General features: G+C 46.3%; 1 protein-coding gene across 10 annotated transcripts in view; it reads left to right on the forward strand.

Moving 5' to 3' along the window:
* LOC144114939 (uncharacterized) overlaps positions 1 to 18,778 on the forward strand; it is a 145,920-nt gene that overhangs the window by 8,508 nt on the left and 118,634 nt on the right. For all 10 annotated transcript variants that reach the window (XM_077648972.1, XM_077648976.1, XM_077648970.1 and 7 more), the window contains exon 5: positions 15,807 to 16,182. In XM_077648972.1, coding sequence (XP_077505098.1) covers positions 15,807 to 16,182 — 376 coding nt within the window. The remainder of the gene's footprint in view (positions 1 to 15,806; positions 16,183 to 18,778) is intronic.

Below are 18,778 nucleotides of genomic sequence, written 5' to 3' on the forward strand. Positions count from 1 at the left end.
GAACTCTAAGGGGACCGGAAAATTGTTCGAATTATCGAATGGGTGCCACAATAAGCGGTAATTGCGCCCCGCTGCCCGGGCAGAACCCATAGTCTCATCTAGACACATTATCACGAGCTAGGTGCTCCTACACGTTTGTGGCGGGCGATTCTGAGAACTAAATTCATGCGATCCTAATGGCAAATGAAATAAATTGATCGGCCAGTTATGTGCCAGAAACAAGTAGTGGAATGCATTCGCTTGAGCAGCGAGCTTTAGTGCTGGAATATATGACGCTGCTCATGCTCCAAAACGTTTATTTATGAGGAAGGGTTGACAAAAGTAATCACTGATGCACATTTGCTTGCGCTTTTGCTGAGACTCCACCAGCATCATCTGCAGTGTGCCAGAGAGCTCCAAAGAAACGTCAGAGTTCTCATTGGCGTAGAAGTAGCATGCTGCAACATGGAGCGCCGACGCTACTTCACATGCACTTGGGGGTGGCATGGGCTAATCGTTGCCGTCGGACTCATCACTGTTGGCTGTCCTCATCGCATGCGAGCCCTGTGGCATCTGCTGACAGCATGCAGCCTCAATTATATCGCCGTCACTCAAGGGCTCCAACGTTTCCACATTGCGGTCCACGTAGCTCGCGGCACCAACAAAAAGCATGACTGCGGCAGGGGAACTGCGTTGTGTACACCACGTGATCACGACCCAGCGACCGCGCTACAACGAAAACCTGGAACGGCTTGCGCCGAAGAATCAGCGGCGTGGACGAGTGCTCCGGCAGAGAAAACCTGTTATGGCATTCACCGGAGTGCGGTCTCCGCCAGCATCGTGCACTCTGCTTTTTTTTCTTTTCGTTTCCTTGTTTTACATTTCTAGTAAATTTGCACAGTGTTGTACTCGCTCTCTATGGCTCCAACTTCTATCTACAATCATTGTACTTTTAAGGTGCCAAAACCACACACACACACGAGTACGGGACAGAGTGCTCTGTGCTGTACTCTTCTCGTGCGTGTGTCGTGTGGTTCTGGTGCCTTAAATGTACAATGGTCAGTTACCAACTAGCCCAACAAGAAGTTCTCTTATCCTATCTACGAGGAGCGTTGTCAGCCAGGGGCTCCTAGTTCGCATTAACCGTTGTAGATGCAGACTTGTTTGAATTATCGGGAGTTTTTTGCCCCATTGAAATACACAGGGCTGTGCCGGGACCCTGGTGTCGGTTCGAATTAACGAGCTTTTACTGTAGTACCGGCGAATAATGCCGGTTTTCCATGATGAGTGGGGCCGTCAGGAAGATGAGGTTTGACAAGGTCAATAACAGCCTCGCTGTGCAATTGCCCTGTTGTAGCAGTCTTGGAGAACTTGAGCTGGAGCCACTAAGTCCTGCACAGTTTGTAGATTATATGGCCAGCTCATGCTAGTTTCGAGGGGTTGAACAGGATGTAGGACCGCAGTCCATGAAACTTGATAAGGTTTTTGTCAACTGCAGGGCTCTCTTCGGGATGATAGGCTGTACTGATGGACTTTGGCATGTGGTCGAGCACAGGCTGCATCTTCCACAGCCCATCTTCACTTTGAGGAAGGGAGTTGTTGCAGAAATGAACATATCGCTATAGTGCCTGAAAACTCTGCCTGTATGTCGCTGAATGCTGCTTTTCTTTACCTGGTTCATCAGCACACACATGGCAAAGTAAGCTTTCATTTTATTTGGCGTTCTATTCCATGTGGGATCTGGATGCAAACACTGCTTCTTGTAGTAAAGGCGTTTGTGTTTAATGCAACGATGCCCCATATCTTGTCTCCAAGGAGAGCGTTGAACATTCCCAGAGCACTGGGACTTTCACTTACTTGCAGTTGGATGGCTCGTGATAACTGGTCAACCACTGAAGGGGTGCTTGACTTTTTCCATCCTGTCGTCCTTCTTCCCATTGCCAGTCAGTTTTTCACGCCTTTCAGAGATAGTGGCGAAGAGTCCAATGGATCTCGAGCTCTCACAAATTTTTTTTCATCGTTACTGTCATTACTGTCACTCTTTTGGTAATCACCGTCAACACATCATTGCACACGTTGCTCTAAGCATCATTGTCGCACACAAGATCAAGAATTTGCTCCGCCCTCAAACCAGTTTTTTGCCGTGATGCCTTGTTTTGTATAATACAAGAATGTGAAGGTTTTGCCATGAAAAAAAGACCACCTCAGATAGTGGACAACTATGTCCATCTGGTGGAAAACACGTGTAAAGCGAAAGTAAACACCTTATATTATGATGTATTGTTTATCCAGGAAACATCAAAACAATCATTTTCAGTGGCCTCTGAGAATGGTTGTTTGATTGTCGGTTGGCGGATCAAACAACTCCAACAAATGGTGGATCGTTGGTCACGGAAGTGCATTAATGGGTTAATGATTAGTGAAGGGTTCACGTCAAATGCTAAATTTGAGCGATGTGTATTAATCTTCTCTGCGTCAGCATTGCTAGCATATGGTCTCCAGTGTCTATATACCGTATTTATTCGAATCTAGGCCGATAGTTTTTTAAAAAAAACGAGATGTAGAACTCTTATATCGGCTTAGATTCGAGGATTTCGTTTCGAGGTTTCGTATTCGTAAAATACGAATAAATGTAGCACGCAGGTGGCGCCCCCACAAAACGCCAACGAAAGACAGCACTGTAGCCGTTGCTATCCGTAGCCGTTGCTATCCGTAGCCGATACTGATCAAAGCACACATGAGCACTGGCTGCCATTTTGGCCTTGTTCTGTTCTCGTGCGGTGGCGTGAGCACATTCGCAGCAGTGAAGTTTTCGTGCGTAGTTTTTATCACCAACACCATGGCACCAAACAGGCGGTGCCATTATAGTGCCGCCTTCAAGCGGAAAGTTAGTCGCTGCAGAGCAGTCGTCAAATCTTCAAGCCGGGCGGGACTTCGGCGTGGATGAGAAGAATGTTCGCCGTTGGAGGGGGCAGCGTAACGAAATTTTTGCTTGCGCGGCAACGAGAACGGCTTTCACGGGCCCCAAGAAAGGCCGCCATCCAGAAGTGGAGGTAGCTCTGGCCGAGTTTGTGGAGACGCAGAGGTCAGCGGCACTTCCAGTGACCACGGAAGTGCTGCAAGCCAAAGCAAGAGAGCTGGCGAGAGAGCGAGGCGTCCCCCGGGAACTGTTCAAAAGCCAGCCGGGGCTGGTTGCAGAAGTTCATGAAGCGCTTTGGCTTCAGCCTCCGACGTCGCACGTCCATTTGTCAAAAGCTGCCGGGCGACTTCGAAGAGAAGCTGATCTCATTTCAGCGATTCGTAATAAGGAAGAGGATGGAGCACGGCTACGCCGTAGGACAAATGGGAAACGCTGACCAGACGCCGGTATGGTTTGACATGCCAGTGGCGTGCACCGTGAACGAAAAAGGTGCCAAGGAAGTGAAAGTGCGCTCGGCCGGATACGAAAAGCAGCGCATGACTGTAATGCTGGCCTGCACGGCGGCATGGCCACAAGCTGCCGGCGTATATAATTTTTAAGAGGAAGACTCTACCAGCTCGGGAAGTGTTTCCAAGAAATGTGATTGTCCGCGCCAACGAAAATGGATGGATGGCGAGCGATATGGTTGAGCAGTGGATCAGAATGGTTTGGCAGCGGCGTCCAGGGGCCCTCTTGGCCAAACGTTCCCTCCTTGTCCTGGACTCTTACCGTGGACACCTCACTGACGGCGTAAAAGCTGCGCTTTCCGAAGCCGGTACCGACGTCGCCATCATACCCGGCGGCATGACAGGCCAGCTGCAGCCTCTTGATGTGTGCCTCAATAAGCCTTTCAAGGATCGGCTGCGCAAGTACTACGTGGACTGGCTTAGTGAAGAGCGGCGCGAGCTTACACCAACAGGCCGAATAAAGCGCGCCTCACTGGGAGTTGTAGCCACTTGGATAGCTGCAGCCTGGGATGACATCCCAGAAAGCTTGGTTGCACGCTCATTCCGCAAGTGCTGCATCTCTAATGCACTTGATGGCAGTGAAGATAGTGCACTGTTCGAGGAGGCCAGCGATAAAGAAGTCAGCGATGATGATGACGAATGAGCGGGGGCTGATCCCGGGCTGGCGTTGCATATGTCTCCTCGCCCAACGCCGCCTCTCCTCCTCCTCTTCTCTCAAAGCTCCTTTGGCAGCTTTTTTTTTTTTCAACGGTCCCTCTCGGGGCCATCAATCTCGCTTCGGCAGAGCATGCAGGCACGATGCTTCCCGCTGTGTCTCACTCGAGTTCCTCTCTCTACACCAAGTCGCCTATGCACAGGCACATGGTGCAGTCGTTTCGCGCCACGCACTTTCACGTGCGCGGCGACGTAAGAACAGCCGTGTCGCGTCATAAAAATAATTGTGATAATGAGGTATAAACAGTGTTGTTTTTTCGGCCGGCCTACAATCGAGGTAAGTTTTTTTTTTTCTGTGGCCTTCAACTTTCGGGTCTCGGCTTAGAATCGTGGCCGGCCTAGATTCGAGTAAATACGGTAGTAGGATAGAGCTTGAAAAAAGCAGCAGTTGGTATTAATGGGCCATGGTCTAGGCAGTTCTGTATTGCTTCACTGACCTAAAACAGTAAAATGAAATCGGCTATTTAGTGTTTCACTGTATCATACAAGCCAGAGGAATAACTCTTGGGCTTGTCAGTGGATGCAAGCGGTGATTGGAGGTGAGTGGTGACATGAGTGGTGAGTGTTGGACGTGAGTGGGCAAGAGTGGTGAGTGGTTGCCTGTGTTGAGGGTGGTGGGTTGACGCGACAGTGGAGTTTGCTTCTTGTGTTTTGTGACTGTATCCGCTTCGCACTGCAGAGGGCACTTTAGGGAAAGACAGCATGCCTGTGTCTTTAGACGACCGATGCAGAGGGTTTCCGCTGGCACGGGAACAGCAGCCTTTGGGCCATGTTTGCCTTATTTAGTGTTGGTATGGGCGCAGCCCTTTCGCGGATGCAGTGAGCTGCTATGGTTTTGTTAAGCCCTTTTATCGAATTTCACATTGCCACGGCTAGGAGGATGGATGTCTCTTGTCAAGTCTCCTACATGGCTCGAGCTCACATGCGCAGAGTTCCAATGTTGCTGCTGAAACAACAAATGTCCTCTTACCAATACTAACAAGCGTAAGGTGTTTTCTCGAGTACTGCATTGAATGTTCAAGGGTTTTTCTGTGCTCGGATGTGTGCGTAGTAAAGCTTCGCACTCGCTGGTAATGGAATGCCGCCAGGCCCTTCCATTGCCCGCCCGAGGAAGTGGACCTTATTGGCCTAGCCCCCACAGCCTCTGCTCAAGCCTGGGAACGATTTGAAAACAAAGCATGCTTTTTGGTAATGCCAAAGATTCAGTTAGGTATTTGAAGGAGCCCTGTGACAAAAATGTGGCATGCGGTTTATTTTTTGCATGCATAGCATGTGACGTGATGCCTTGACCACACATGGCAAATTACTTTTGAAAAGTAATTACATTACTAATTACTTTCTAACAAATCACGTAAATGTAATTAAATTACATTACAAATTACTGCTCTCAAAAAGTAATATTTTATTGCAATTCAGAAAACTAATGCAATTACTTTTTTCAGAAAACTAATGCAATTACTTTTTTATTTTGGGCGCATGAGCAGTACACTGGTCACGGCTGGTCCGATAGTGTTACAAAAACTCTCCAAAAGCAAATGGTACCGGAGCACAAATTTCTCTTTTCAAAATGCGTCTCGCACGTCTCAGTCTTTTGCCTGCCAAATTTAGTTTCTGCGAACTGTTTACTTTCCTTGCTTTTTTTTTATTTACATCGGTAATTGAAGAACTGAAACCAACAGATCCACCTTCAAACACTCCTCACTTTTTTACTGAGCTCCCATCTGAACAGAGTGCTGAATGCTTTGTCACATGCTGTCTGCGCTTCTGAAAGCTTTCCGAAGCTTGTTACGTATTGCCTCTAAGGCACCCTGAGTCCACCCTGGCAGCCACTAGCTGTTTTCTTCAAGCGCAGTTGTGGTGTCCCTCCTGTGCTTTGTGGTGACGATGTTCCTCGAGTGCGAGTGGGGCTTGCGTGGGCGTAACCAGGGGAGCGTCTCTGTGCGTGCATTCTTCAGTTTCTGTGGACTACAAAAGTGTGCTTTCTGGAGACCTGCGCAGCCTAAACGCGAAGCCTATCAACTTGTCACGACGGTCACTCCGGCGCAGTAAACACTGATATCCGCTGATCTCCAGAATGTACTTTGTGGCGGCACTGCAACATGCAGGATCCCTGCCTCAGCTAGTGTACTAGCCCGAGAATGCATGCATATGCTCAGTCTTGTTTATTTCCAAAATGTGCCATCTGCCTCCTCAAACGTTGATCTAACACGCTGCCGCCCAGGTTCAGTGCTGTGTTGCTTACGGATGTTGTGGCATGTCACGTACAGGCGTGTGGCCTCGTAGAGACTATTGGGCAATATATTTCTTTTCGAAACCTGTCAGTCCCCCCTTTAGTGCCTAAGTGGCTAGGAACCATTGCAAAAATTTTCCGTCACAGGATGCTTGAGCCATGTGCTCTTCTCCAGCAAGTGGCCTTTCCTCCAGCACAAGATAACAAAGGTGCTAGTGGTCTGGCTAACGGTCCTGCACAATTCCGGCTATAGCTGGTCATCAGTTAAACAAGACCTCGCTCAAACGCGTCGTCGTGTGTGAGCCTATGCTGAGCTGAAAGGTACACAGCTTTCCTTTAGTTACACTCTGCTCCAGGCATGCCTCTGCTCTCTGTGCTTGTGTGTGTGTGTGTATAAAGCAGAGCTTGTGGTATAGCCGCCAGTGCCTCTGTGTTCATGCGTGCATATGCAGAGTGCCGCAAGCTACATACCTTTGTCTTCGTCTTGCTTGCTGTCAAACTTACTGCTTTTGCTGTTGTCCCTCGTCTGAGTGTACAGTTGGCGCAAGGCGGCTTTTGACTTCTATCGCGATAGCATTAAAGGGAGATGCTACTCGGAAAGACTTTTTCTTTAATTTTTGTCACAGCTCAATGAAACTTGCACCATTTAAAGAGTTTGAGCTCTTTTCAAATCTGCTCTTAGTTTTTTGATAGCTCATTTGGTTCATTTCTTGTATACCATACAATGCTAGAAACAATGCATGTTTATGCACACTTTGGTGACTACAGGAAGCACAACATAACACTAAAAATTAGCTCTTTTTGCCCCCAATGAACAGAAGAATTCAATAAAGCATAAAAATAGTGTTCCATTAATGTTCTCTTCTAGAAAAAATTTCGAATGTGAAGTTCCAGTTTTACCATTCCCAACCAAGAAACTTTTGAAATTATCTTACTGAATATGTTTGGTAAAAGCTCAGGAAGTAGTTTCTTTGAATCCAGTACATGCTGAAGCATAACCATGCCAATTTTTTTTGTGATTGGACTACAAAAAGTGCTCGGACTCCGCGTTTGCAAACAGTGGCCGTTAGCGCAAGGTGGCAGTAGAGTTCCAAAAAAGTTTAGTGCACAAACTCTAAAAATGGGACAAAATAAGGAACAGAGAAAAACGTGTTTGAAAGTTAAAAAACTTGTTTCCTACTCTACTAGTCAGTCAATACTAATGAAATTTGCACAGAATGCCAGCAAGGATGTCTCAGAAGAGGGCACAAAGCTAGAAGGCAGCAGCCCCATACGTCGGCCTTTCAGAGTCCCTGCAAGCAGATTCCTCCAGACGGGTCTTCGTTGCGTCGATGGGCCCGCAACGTTACATGATGCTCGCGCTTTGTGGCGATGGGCCCGCAAGCTTTCACGGCGGCAGCATGCACTTTTTTGCTAATAGCAGTAAAAGCCTTGGGGTGCACCTGTTTCGCAGAACCCATAATCGCACAAAACCGTAAAAGCTGCTCATGTCCGATGCTGATCGCGCATGTAGTGACCACATACTTCATGTGTTCACTGCGAAGGTATCCCGTGCACTGCCGCGGGCGGACGCCTCATCACTGCCGTTGCACGATCGAGGTATGCGGCTAGAAGAATATGTTGATGAAACAACGGTTGTCGGACATGCGTCATTTCGGCAGTACAGTTCCAAAAACGATTCGAATCCTTGCTGTTTTGCGGAAAAATTCTCTTGACAGAGATCACATTGTCCGCAGGCGGGGTACGCCGCGCTGGTAACGAGGTCGTGCATCATGCCGATCTCGCTGATAACTGTGCTTCCGCGCTCGTTTTCACGCTTGTTTTGGTCGTCGAACATCTTTGTCTTTATCTCAGATGCACTGACGAAGTCATCGATGCTCCGCAAGAAGTTGAAGGATCCAAATCGGGTGCACTGCCGTCGCCGCAGTTAGGCCTAGTAGCAGACGAACCTCCCATCATCGGAGCTCTCCGCTTGTGCTAGAGGCCTCTTCCTTTATACTGATGCCTTGTCAGGAACAGTGAACGAAAATCTTGTTTCTCTGTCACATCCATGGCGGAGAAAGGAGAAAAACACGGGCAGAAGCGTTGGTTCACGTTTTGGTGGCGGCAGAACGAAGAGCGTCTGCGTCCGACCGTGCGTTGGAATGCTCGTAGCCAATGGAAGGGCTCCGATCATGCCATGTGATTTAAAGGGCCAGTCGCGATGCTAGGCTCAGGCGGGAAACTTATCTTTTTCTTTCATATTTTTATCAGGAATGTGCTGCTGCTGAAGTGGCTTCTGGTAGAAGAGGGTTGGGCCTACTTCCCCGCGAAAATGCAAGAGTGGGTGACGCCGTGGAGTCAAATGCCGCGTTCCCGAAACTTGTCAAATTCGTACTTTCACGAGCCACCGCGTGTGCTTTAATTGCATTTTTTACTAACTTCCCATTGATTATTGGCGTTGATTTTTTTATACCTAAAAGAAGAGGCTTGGGGGAATACAGAATGCAAGAAAACACAATCTATTTTTTCGAAAAAAATCGCGGCTTTTTCACCCACATCTTCGCCGACAGTCTCACCATACAGTGGCGGTTTTTAGCAGCGGATATGACATCACTTTGTGCGAGCTTGATGATTGGACAAAGAGTAAATATACTGCAAATTGCGTTAATAACTAGAGATACATTTTGTCAAGTTTTTGTTTTATATTACATTAACAAAACCAACTTGCTTGCCTTAGATAAAAGCACTCGAAATCAAGTAAAACAAAAACGCCACCAGAGACACTGGCTACTTTTTTTTGTATCGAAGGACTTTGCGCCTCTCTCTAAACATCCTACGACCTAGTTCTAAACACTTATGGCTACTTTCTATGTATCTATGTATATGAGAGCGGCTTTGCGGAATCAATCCGATCGAGCCATTACACACTATAAGCGTAACAGTAATAGTTCAAAAGTTAACTGTTCATTATTAGTTAACTAGCCTGCTAGTTTTAACATTCTTGGTGGTATTCTGATGTGCTACACCATTGACAATACAATGCTGAAAAAGCGCTCTAACTCAGAGCCTTGTTTTAAATATTATGGAAAGTCTGAAATGAAACACCCTGACTGATGGCCTGTGGTGCGATAGCGAAAGAGTTCAATTTTTTTCCCAGAGCAATTAATGAGTGGAATTCCTTGCTGAATGCTGCTGTGCATTCTACATCCATTGAAGCCTTTATAAATTGTATTGATGCTGTTTGTTTTCCGCAACTTGTGAGCTTATGCGTTTTCAGTGCATTTAGTGTAGTGCATCTGTTAGTTAGGATTTAGAGGGTGCTGATTACGGCCATTGTTTTTTACATGAGCATTGCAAACAGTTTATGTTCTTTTATTACAAGTACTTATATCTGGTGTATTCTTTGTGCTACCACTCCTGTGAAAGCCTTACTTAGGATGGGCGGTATCACTAAATAAAAAAGCCTCACATCTTGTTATGTAATGCAGTGCTGCTCCAGGTGCGCCATTTGCGCCAGTCTGCTCCAAAAAAGTGCCAGATTGATCATTATTGCGCTTTAGCTGTGCCAAAAAGACGCGGTGACGGGTAAACAACTATTTTTGGAACCATTGAGGTGTTCAGTTGGCAATATGCTAAAACGTTTCCACAGTTGGCAACCTAGGGCACTAGTGGCCTGACATGTAGAATTTAGCAACCAGTTTGTTTATTCATGCACATAGAGGAAGGAAAGCATACATGCCAACTCTTCAGATTTTTGCGTAAGATGTATGAATTTTGACCTGTCTTACAATTTTATGAAACTTTCCTAAAATCTTACGGGAAATAAATTTTATTTGCGATTTAAAATTCTGCTAAACACACAACGTTGCCAGCAGTAACCTTACGCCACCACGAGAGAGGGATATGTATACTACCATAAGTGAAATTAGGAGCAGCAGCTGGAACATTTCTCAGTAAGCCATAGTTAATTCAACCCAACTAAAACGTTTATTCCTAGTCCTCAACCCCGGTTAATTCAGATAATCCAGACTGCCGCCACAGTCCTGCCAAACGTCCATGTAAGACTATGTCGTCGGGAGCTCGTTTATTCGGACGCCCAGGGACTGGCATTGGTCAATTTGGATGTCCTCGACTAACCGATTGCACGAATGTGTCCCCAGGCCTGAACTGCATGTCACATTGCTTATCGGTTCCCCTGTGACATGCGCGCAGCTGCAGGTGTGACTATCGGCAGGCCTCCTGCTGTAGGCAGAAAGTCTGGTCGCGTAGTTTCGTTTTTTGAGCTTCGCCGGCAGCCCGAAACGGCAGCTATCGACTGTGCTTGTCAGTCAGCCAGCCGAGCTATTTGCCGTTTATTTGTTTATTTTATTTATTTCGGTACATACTGCAGACCATGGTTAGGTCCAAGCAGGACGGGCACTGCACAGAATGAGTGAGTCAGAAAAATTACATGGCATTTCCTCGTGGCTAGTGTGGTTCACAGGCTGTGAAGAAAACTTTCCAAGTTTTTCCGCTATGCCAGGAAGGTGCAAGTTTCAGCGGTCCTGGCTGGACCATGATGTTTATAAGCAGTGGATTGCTCTGGATCCCTCGGGCTGTTACCGCGCGAAGTGTAGGGCGTGTTGTAAAGCATTTCACGTTTCCTCCATGGGCGAGTCGGCAATTAAAAGCCACATGAGAAGCGCAAAGCACATTGCAAACGTAAAAAATGGAGCGCAAGGAAACTCGATTCGGAACTACGTGGTGGCTACCGTCAGTGAGCGACCGGAAAGCGTCATGCCTTCAGTGTCATCAGACTTGCGTCATGCGTGCGGTATGAACGAACTTGTGACCGATGCTGAGGTACTGTGGACTTTGAAAGTGGTAGCTTCCCACTACTCATACAATTTGTCTTCGCACACAGGGGAACTGTTCCAAAAGATGTTTCCCGACAGCGAAATCGCGAAAGCCTTCTCCTGCGGTGAAAAGAAATGCGCGTACGTCCTTTGTCACGGCCAGCGGCCGTATTTTCTCTCGTGTTTGCAACGCGAAATAGAGCAGTGCGGCTCTTACGCCGTCCTGTTCGATGAGTCATTGAATGACTACCTTCAGCGGAAGCAGATGGATATCCACGTGTGGTACTGGGATGCCATTTCTGAACGTGTAACTACCAGGTACTACACATCAATCTTCATGGGACACAGTATGGCAGAAGACATCCAGGAAAAGCTTTTGAGTGCTTTGGATTGTTTTCCACAAAAATAATTCACCTGTCTATGGATGGGCCCAATGTGAATTTGAAATGTTTTCAAAAATTTGCAAAGTCACTTTCAGAACAACTATCAAGTTCAGTGCCTGGAGTTGGAGACTTGTGGTCTTCACACTCTGCACAATGCGTACAGAGCAGGTGTTGTGGCCAGCAAGTGGTGCCTGGATACCGTCCTTTCAAGCCTAAGTGGCTTGTTTCACGATGCACCTGCACGGAGAGATGACTTAGCCTCTGTTACTGGTTAGACAACATACCCTCTCAACTTTGTCTCGCATCGCTGAGTTGAAAAGGTACCTGTTATTGAGCACGCCATTCTTTTGTGGCCCCATGTGAACAAGTATGTGCAATGTACCAGAGTGGAACAAGTAAGTTTGCCTAAGTGTATTGCAGCATTCCAACGTTTGTGTGATGCCTGCGCTGATCCGCTGACGCCAGCAAAGCTTCAATTTGCTCTGGGAATTGCAATGATATTCAAGCATTTTTGACTGAATACCAAGGTGACAAACCTCTGGTGTTCTTTTTAGCAAAGGACCTTGAAAGTGTTGTGAGAAAACTAATGACAAGGTTTGTAATGTGCTCTGTGGTAGCAGCGTCTGCTGGAATCTTGAGCCTCTTGAAGATTGACATCGATGATTCAAAGAACAATGCTCCCCTTGATGAAGTAGACATTGGTCATGCAGCAGAACAAGTTGTGAAAGCTGTCAAGATAAGTGCAAAGGATGTGTTTGCATTTAAGATGAAGTGCAAACAGTTTCTGATTAATGCAACGAAGAAGATATTGGATAAAAGCCCACCAAGATACCCTCTTGTTAGGGCCCTCTCTTCTTTAGATCCTGTGCGGATGTGTTCAAGGCCGGATGAGTGCCTTACAGGCTTCAGGAAAGTTTTGGGTGCCCTCAATGAAGCAAACCGGTTGAGCGAGCACCAGCGAGATGCAGTTCTCGCCGAGTACACAGTTGCTCCAGGAAGAAAAAGCACACCCTTGGATCATTCGAGAAGCATTCCAAAAGTTTGGATGAGTTTTTTTTTTGCAATCTTTTGAAGTCCGTTCTTCATGCTCAAACCTCTGGGGTGTGGTCAGTTCTGCTTATTTTAAGTCATGGTGAAACTATTGTAGAAAGAGGATTTAGCATTAATCGCCATATCTCCATTGAAAACATGAAGGAAATGTCTTACGTGTCGCAAAGAATTGTGTGCGATGCCATAGATTAGGCGGGAGGCATCCTTAAAGCTGCAATAACAAAGGAGCTGCGGACATATACTTCAGCCGCTTGGAACCGGTACCAAGCGTACCTGAAGGAGCAGAAGCGGCAAGAAGCTCAGCAGTTGAGGCAGTCAGAGAAGCCTTATTGAAAATGAAATTGAAGCCAACAGACGCAAGAAAAAGAAACTAGAAAAAACTATTGTGGACTTGACGGCAGCTGCAGGCAGTTACTCCGAAAAAGCTGAAGCAGCAAATGACATCACATATATTGTGAAATCGAACATTCTTAGAAAAACTGCGAAAGAAAAGATGCAGGACGTTCAAGCAATTTATCGTGCGATTGCAGAAAAACTTCAAGTGCTTTCGTGATATGCTTAACGAGTGTGTGCTTCAAGGAAGTGTGTGTGTGTTTACTGATATGTGTTTTAAGGTGGTATATGCCTCTTTCCTTGTTTCTTTTTCAATAAAATGAATGAATTTGTTGTTGAAGAATTTCTTTTTTGGTCTGAGCTGCTAAACACAACATTGTTTGAGCTCCTTGAAATTGCTATGCCAGGGCCTTGAAAGACCTTGAAAACCCTTGAATTTTTTCAACTAAAACTGCTACGAACTCTGCAAACGTAACAGCTTTCCTTTGTATTTTTTCAATCTTCTTTATGTTAGATGTAATATGCGGATCCCAGACTACACACTCATATTTGAGTTTTGCCCTGATCAAAGATAAGAAGCTTTACGTTGGGAGGGGAATTCCGAAGTTTTTGTCTCAAGAAAGTTTTCTTAAGCCAGATGAACAGATGTGGTCAATGTGGGCGTTCCATGAGTAATTGTCACATCTAAGTACTTGACTGCAGTGACTTCCTTAAGCGGGGATGACCCAAGAATATGTGCTTGTTTTATGGGATTCATTTTACGAGTGATGCAGAGAGAGTCTTGTTCGGATCTGAAGCATTCCCTAACGACTGCACCACTTCACTATGTTAGTGAGGCTTATCATTCAGGTCTATTTGATGTTGAGCACTCTAGATTTCGCGAAGTAAGAGTCATTGGCATATCTTATCTGAACACTAGGCTTGAAAGGAAGACAGCCTGATTGTTGTCCACCAAGAGCGACGCATTGTTTTCGGTTATTTAAATAATCACTTATCCAGGAAAGAATATGTGGGAGGCGAATGGAATGTAGTTTTAATATTAGGCTGCTGTGGAGAACTATGTCAAATGCCTTGCTAAAAGTCTAGAAAGATTGCGTCAACCTGACCAGTCTTAATTGCCGCTCCGGCAGAGCTCTGAAACAAATTCGCGCTACCCTCGATTCAGTCCGCATGATACTTGCGTTCCTTCGGCGCAGCGAAATTGTGCTGTTCGCTGTTTCTGCGTTTTCTCACGTGCGACACCCCGTGTGAAGAAGCTTCAGCACTATTGTGTGTTGTGCACTGGCCACGATTTAAAAAAGAAAAAATTGTGTGCTGGCTTGCCCCCCCCCCCGGACGTGAAGGTTTTACGAATTAAAGCCCTGAGGTTGGCAGGTATGGGAAAGAACTCGGGAGAGACGGCTATGTCACATTTTTTTAAAGCTGGCTTCCCTCTGCACCCTTCCTACTTGGCCGTCATCTCATCGTGCTTGCGCATGCGCAGCAGGCATTGTAGCAGACGGCGACGCTGCGCCTAGCTTTACTATTGGCTGCGCCGACGGTCAAAGACTCCCAGTAGTGCTAGCGTAAAAGCCCGTGACTTGTGGCACACTTTATGGAGTGAAACTAATAGCGAGGGCCTCCCCTTAGTCTTCCTTCATGTTCGTGCATCATGTCTGCCAACCCTGAAGAGGGCTGAAGTATCTTCTGGGTTGAAGGACAAAAGCTTGGAGCAGGTCCAACGAGGTCAAGCTTTGCTGGAACAAGGGAATTTTGTCCTTGCTGATTCACTTCGCGAGTTTTGAATTTCTAAAAAATTCCAAGGAGTGTCGAGATACTAAAGCCGACATGAAAAAAGAATGTTCTAGTGAACGTGTTCTTCGGACATTTTGTCAAGCACGCTTGGCAGAACTTGCGCGCGCGACATTGTCAGCATTAATAGAATGTTTTGTCACTGCTTTTTGTGAACACCTTTCTTCTGCTTTTATTCCTAGCTGCACATGGCTAAACCTTATCTTGTTAGGAACAAACTATTGCTTTGTGACTCCCTTATTCTGTCGCGCTGCTCAATGTTGCTCCAGGATTCTCATTCTGATGCAAAAGTGCTCCAAAATGGATATTTTTCTGCTCCAGAAATTGCTCCAGAACTTGAAATGGCTGGAACACCACTGTGTAATAATTACTTCTGCATGTTTGCATACAGCTCTTTGTCTGAATTTATTTCACTGGTCCCGCTCTTTTTTTTCTGAGACATCCTTCTGAACATTTTTTTCCTTTAGCTGCCACGGTGGCTGAGTGGTTATGGCACTCAGCTGCTGACCCGAAAGACGCGGGTTTGATCCCGGCCGCGGCAGTTATTTCGATGGAGGCGAAGTTCTAGAGGCCCGTGTGCTGTGCGTTGTCAGTGCACGTAAAAGAACCCCAGGTGGTCGAAATTTCTGGTGCCCTTCACTACGGCGTCCCTCATAACCTGAGTCTCTTCGGGACGTTAAACCCCCATAAACCAAACCATTTTTCCTTTGTACATTAGAATTTCGTAAGGAATTAGAACCTCATACTGGCTTATTTCAGCATTTGTCAATGCTGTTCACTTTTATGCTGTTGTGCTTTTTATTTCTTTCACCGGCAATCAAAGGAATTTGTGCCTTTTTTCCTCATGGCACGGTTGAAGTGTCCTAAAAAAAAGTTGTACAGTTACTATGGTTTTTCTTCCTCAAAATCAACTGAGAGTCTACAGCACGAGTGAAACTAGACTGGAAGGAAACTCAACGACGATGGTAACTGTAATATGTAGAAAATGGTAGCTGCAGTGGAATTTTTGCTCTCTGCCTTTCTTCCCAACAAGTTTTCTTTTGACCGATTTAATGTTGTCTTATTGTGTGGTGGTGTCTTCAGCAACCGCAGCAGCAGCAGCAGCCGCCGCCGCCGCCACAGCAGCAGCAGCAGCAGCCGCCGCCGCCGCAGCAGCCACAGCCGCAGCCACCGCCGCCACCGCTGCCGCCAGTGGCCACAAGCACCAGTGCTCCTGGGGGACCGAGCAGCGGGGGAACAGTAGGGGTAGGCGTTGGCAGCAGCGCTGGCGTCAAGACCTGGAGCAGCGTGACATCCAGCCAAGAGGGTGGTGGTCCAGAACGCAACTTCTTGGGCCATCAGTCGCCATTTTTTCCTCAGGAATTCCCCAAGCTAGCTGGTGGCGATGTACCCATCGACGGGACCCAGAGGTCGGCAACAGACTCTCAATATGGGCCTGGCCCCAGCCTGAGACCACAGAGTAAGTGCAGCAACACCGCAATGTGTGTAATTAGTGTTATGTAGATTCATGATACCTGATGCTTAGTCTGGGTGCAATAAAAAAAGAGTAGATTTGAAAATTCTAAAGTATTCCGCAAGTCATATGTTTTCATAATTTCAGATCTGAAACATAATGAGGAGATTGTTGAAAGTTTGTGTACTTCTAAATAACATTGGTGGAACTGCTGCACCATTTGCGCCAAATGGCAAATTTGCTGCTACGCTGCTGCAATCCGGTTTCGGTTACTTTTGTGGAACGTCTGCACCAAAGGGTCACTGAAAAACATAGGGGAGAACAAAACCGAAACTGAACATTGCGCTTTGTCTCACTTGACTCGTTCGCCATGTTGCTTATTTATTGGTGCATTGCTTTCAGCGCAAGCAGCCGGTTTTAGCTCTGTGTTGTTGGCTTATGCACGCGATAGGTGTGGGACTTGCAAAAAGTGGTAGGGTTTTAACCTAGTTAAACCGAGTAGATGTGCGAATGCATGTGTTCAGCCTTATTGGCTCATGGTTTTGCTTTGCTAGGTCGTCTCCACGTCTGGCGGCGATGTTAGACTTGGGTTAAGCTCTGATGAAGGTTAAGATGGTCTGATCTGTTCGTGCCTCAGATGGATGAAGAAACGATGTGCAATGCATAGCGCTGAAATGTTTTGCAGGTTAACGCAAGGCATGATTGGCTGCAGTGATAACATACTGCTCTTGTGCAGTGGCCAGCGAAGCTGATCAGTTTGCACCGCTGTGCGTTCGAATCCCAGTCATGGCAATATTTTATTTATTTATTCAAGCTCAATGTCAAGGCTTCAGTGACCACCCAGATTTTGCAGCTTTGGTCGTGAAGTAGAGCTTTCTCTCAAATGTGCGGACGGCCATTTAGAGCCACTGTGGTGTGGCCATTCCGCACTTGTGGATTGGAAAATAGAAGCGTAGGACAATTGACCAGGAATGCGCCAGTGATGGGATCGAGACTGGGCTTGTAGAGGGTAGCGGGGCGGGCGAACCTGCTATGCGCTAGCGTTCCTGCTGGTAGGGGGACTGCTTTTACCCCCCCAAGTTTTCATGCACTATAATTTCCAGAATGGTTGTTGTCAAGTTGTATTGGTGAATAAAACGGTGTGGGGTTTTGATTGGGGAGATAAATTCATTCTCCCCATTTAAGGGGGGAAGAGGTTCTTAGAAAAAAAAATTTTATTAATGAAGTCACAATTATTAAATCTTCAGGGAACATGTATTTTTGCGTGCTGATTCCAAGTATTGGATTTAATTTCATGTGCAACAATTTCTTCAGCACTTATGCAATATTTTATGTAACTTTTTGTGGAGAGTTTTCAAAAAATCCTGCTGCAGGGAACTTGCTAGAATGCATGCCATTGATTTCTCTTGACATTAAGCTATGGAATAAAGCTAAAATTATCATCCTGCCTGTCATAGAAGTTGAGTTGCAGAAACAGGCAGACAAATTCTTCCTGTTTGTGAACTATGAAGTTCAAAACCCTGTAACTTAACTTCTGCGATAGGCAGGATAATAATTTTACCCTTATTGCATAGCTTGTTGTCAAGACAAGCGGACGGCATACATTCTAGCAAGTTCCCTGCAGCAAAATTTCGTTAAAGCTTTCCACAAAAAGTTACATAACATGTTACATCAAATCCAGAAGGACTTGTTGTACATTAAATTCCATATTTGGAATCAGCACGCAAAAATACATTTTCCCATGAAGATTTCATAATTGTGACTTCATTAATCAAAATTTTTTTTCTAATACCCCTGTCACACGGGACTTCTTCACGGCCTTTTCCGTAAAGTTGTCTTATTGCACTAAAGGAGGAAAACCGAAAAGGAGCAGTGGCGCTGCTACATGGCAAATCCAAAGGAGCTAAAACGTGGCCTCCGTGAGTGCCAAAAGTCACCGCTGTGTGTGAAGCGGCGCTAGTAACATTGTGAAATTAAAGCAGACGGTAGCGCTTCAGCTAAAAGGATAAGAGTGGTTTCGTGTGTGTTTGAAAAAGTAGCCATCACGATAATAAGCGAGCGTTCTGACGATGAGAAACGGATATTTTGAAACAAAAGTTTCTTTCTTTTTTTCATCGTTCCCGGTAAGACCACGGTAGGCGCACTTTTCCGTTCGGCTCCTCGTTGTGTGTGAGAAGTGTGCTTTGTTTCTTATGTCCTTCTGCGTATTTCAAAGAAATTAGGTTGTGTCTGGTGAGCATGCCTAAGGCCTTACAAGTGCCCGTGTGACAGGGGTATAAGACCACTTCCCCCCTTAACCACTCCTATCACAATTCAAAACCGCCGGCCCCCACCCTGTGATCTCATAGGCTACCGAGTGCATGCCGACAATGGCGGCCCTTGCTCTGAGGCAAAGGAGGAATAACACAAGCAAGCATTTATAGCTCTAACAACAACGCCAGCTAGCAATAAAATGCGCTAAGGAATCGAGGTTGTCAGGCTCCATCAAGCTCACGAGCTTATGTTTGCCTACGCTAGGGCAGGGGAGATACTCCATGGCCGGTCGGGACGAGATGTGGGAGAACGTTCTCAACGGCCTCGCCGCACTGAACAGTCCGTACGC

Source organism: Amblyomma americanum, chromosome 1 (assembly GCF_052857255.1).
Source record: "Amblyomma americanum isolate KBUSLIRL-KWMA chromosome 1, ASM5285725v1, whole genome shotgun sequence".
Classification (NCBI taxonomy): domain Eukaryota; kingdom Metazoa; phylum Arthropoda; class Arachnida; order Ixodida; family Ixodidae; genus Amblyomma; species Amblyomma americanum.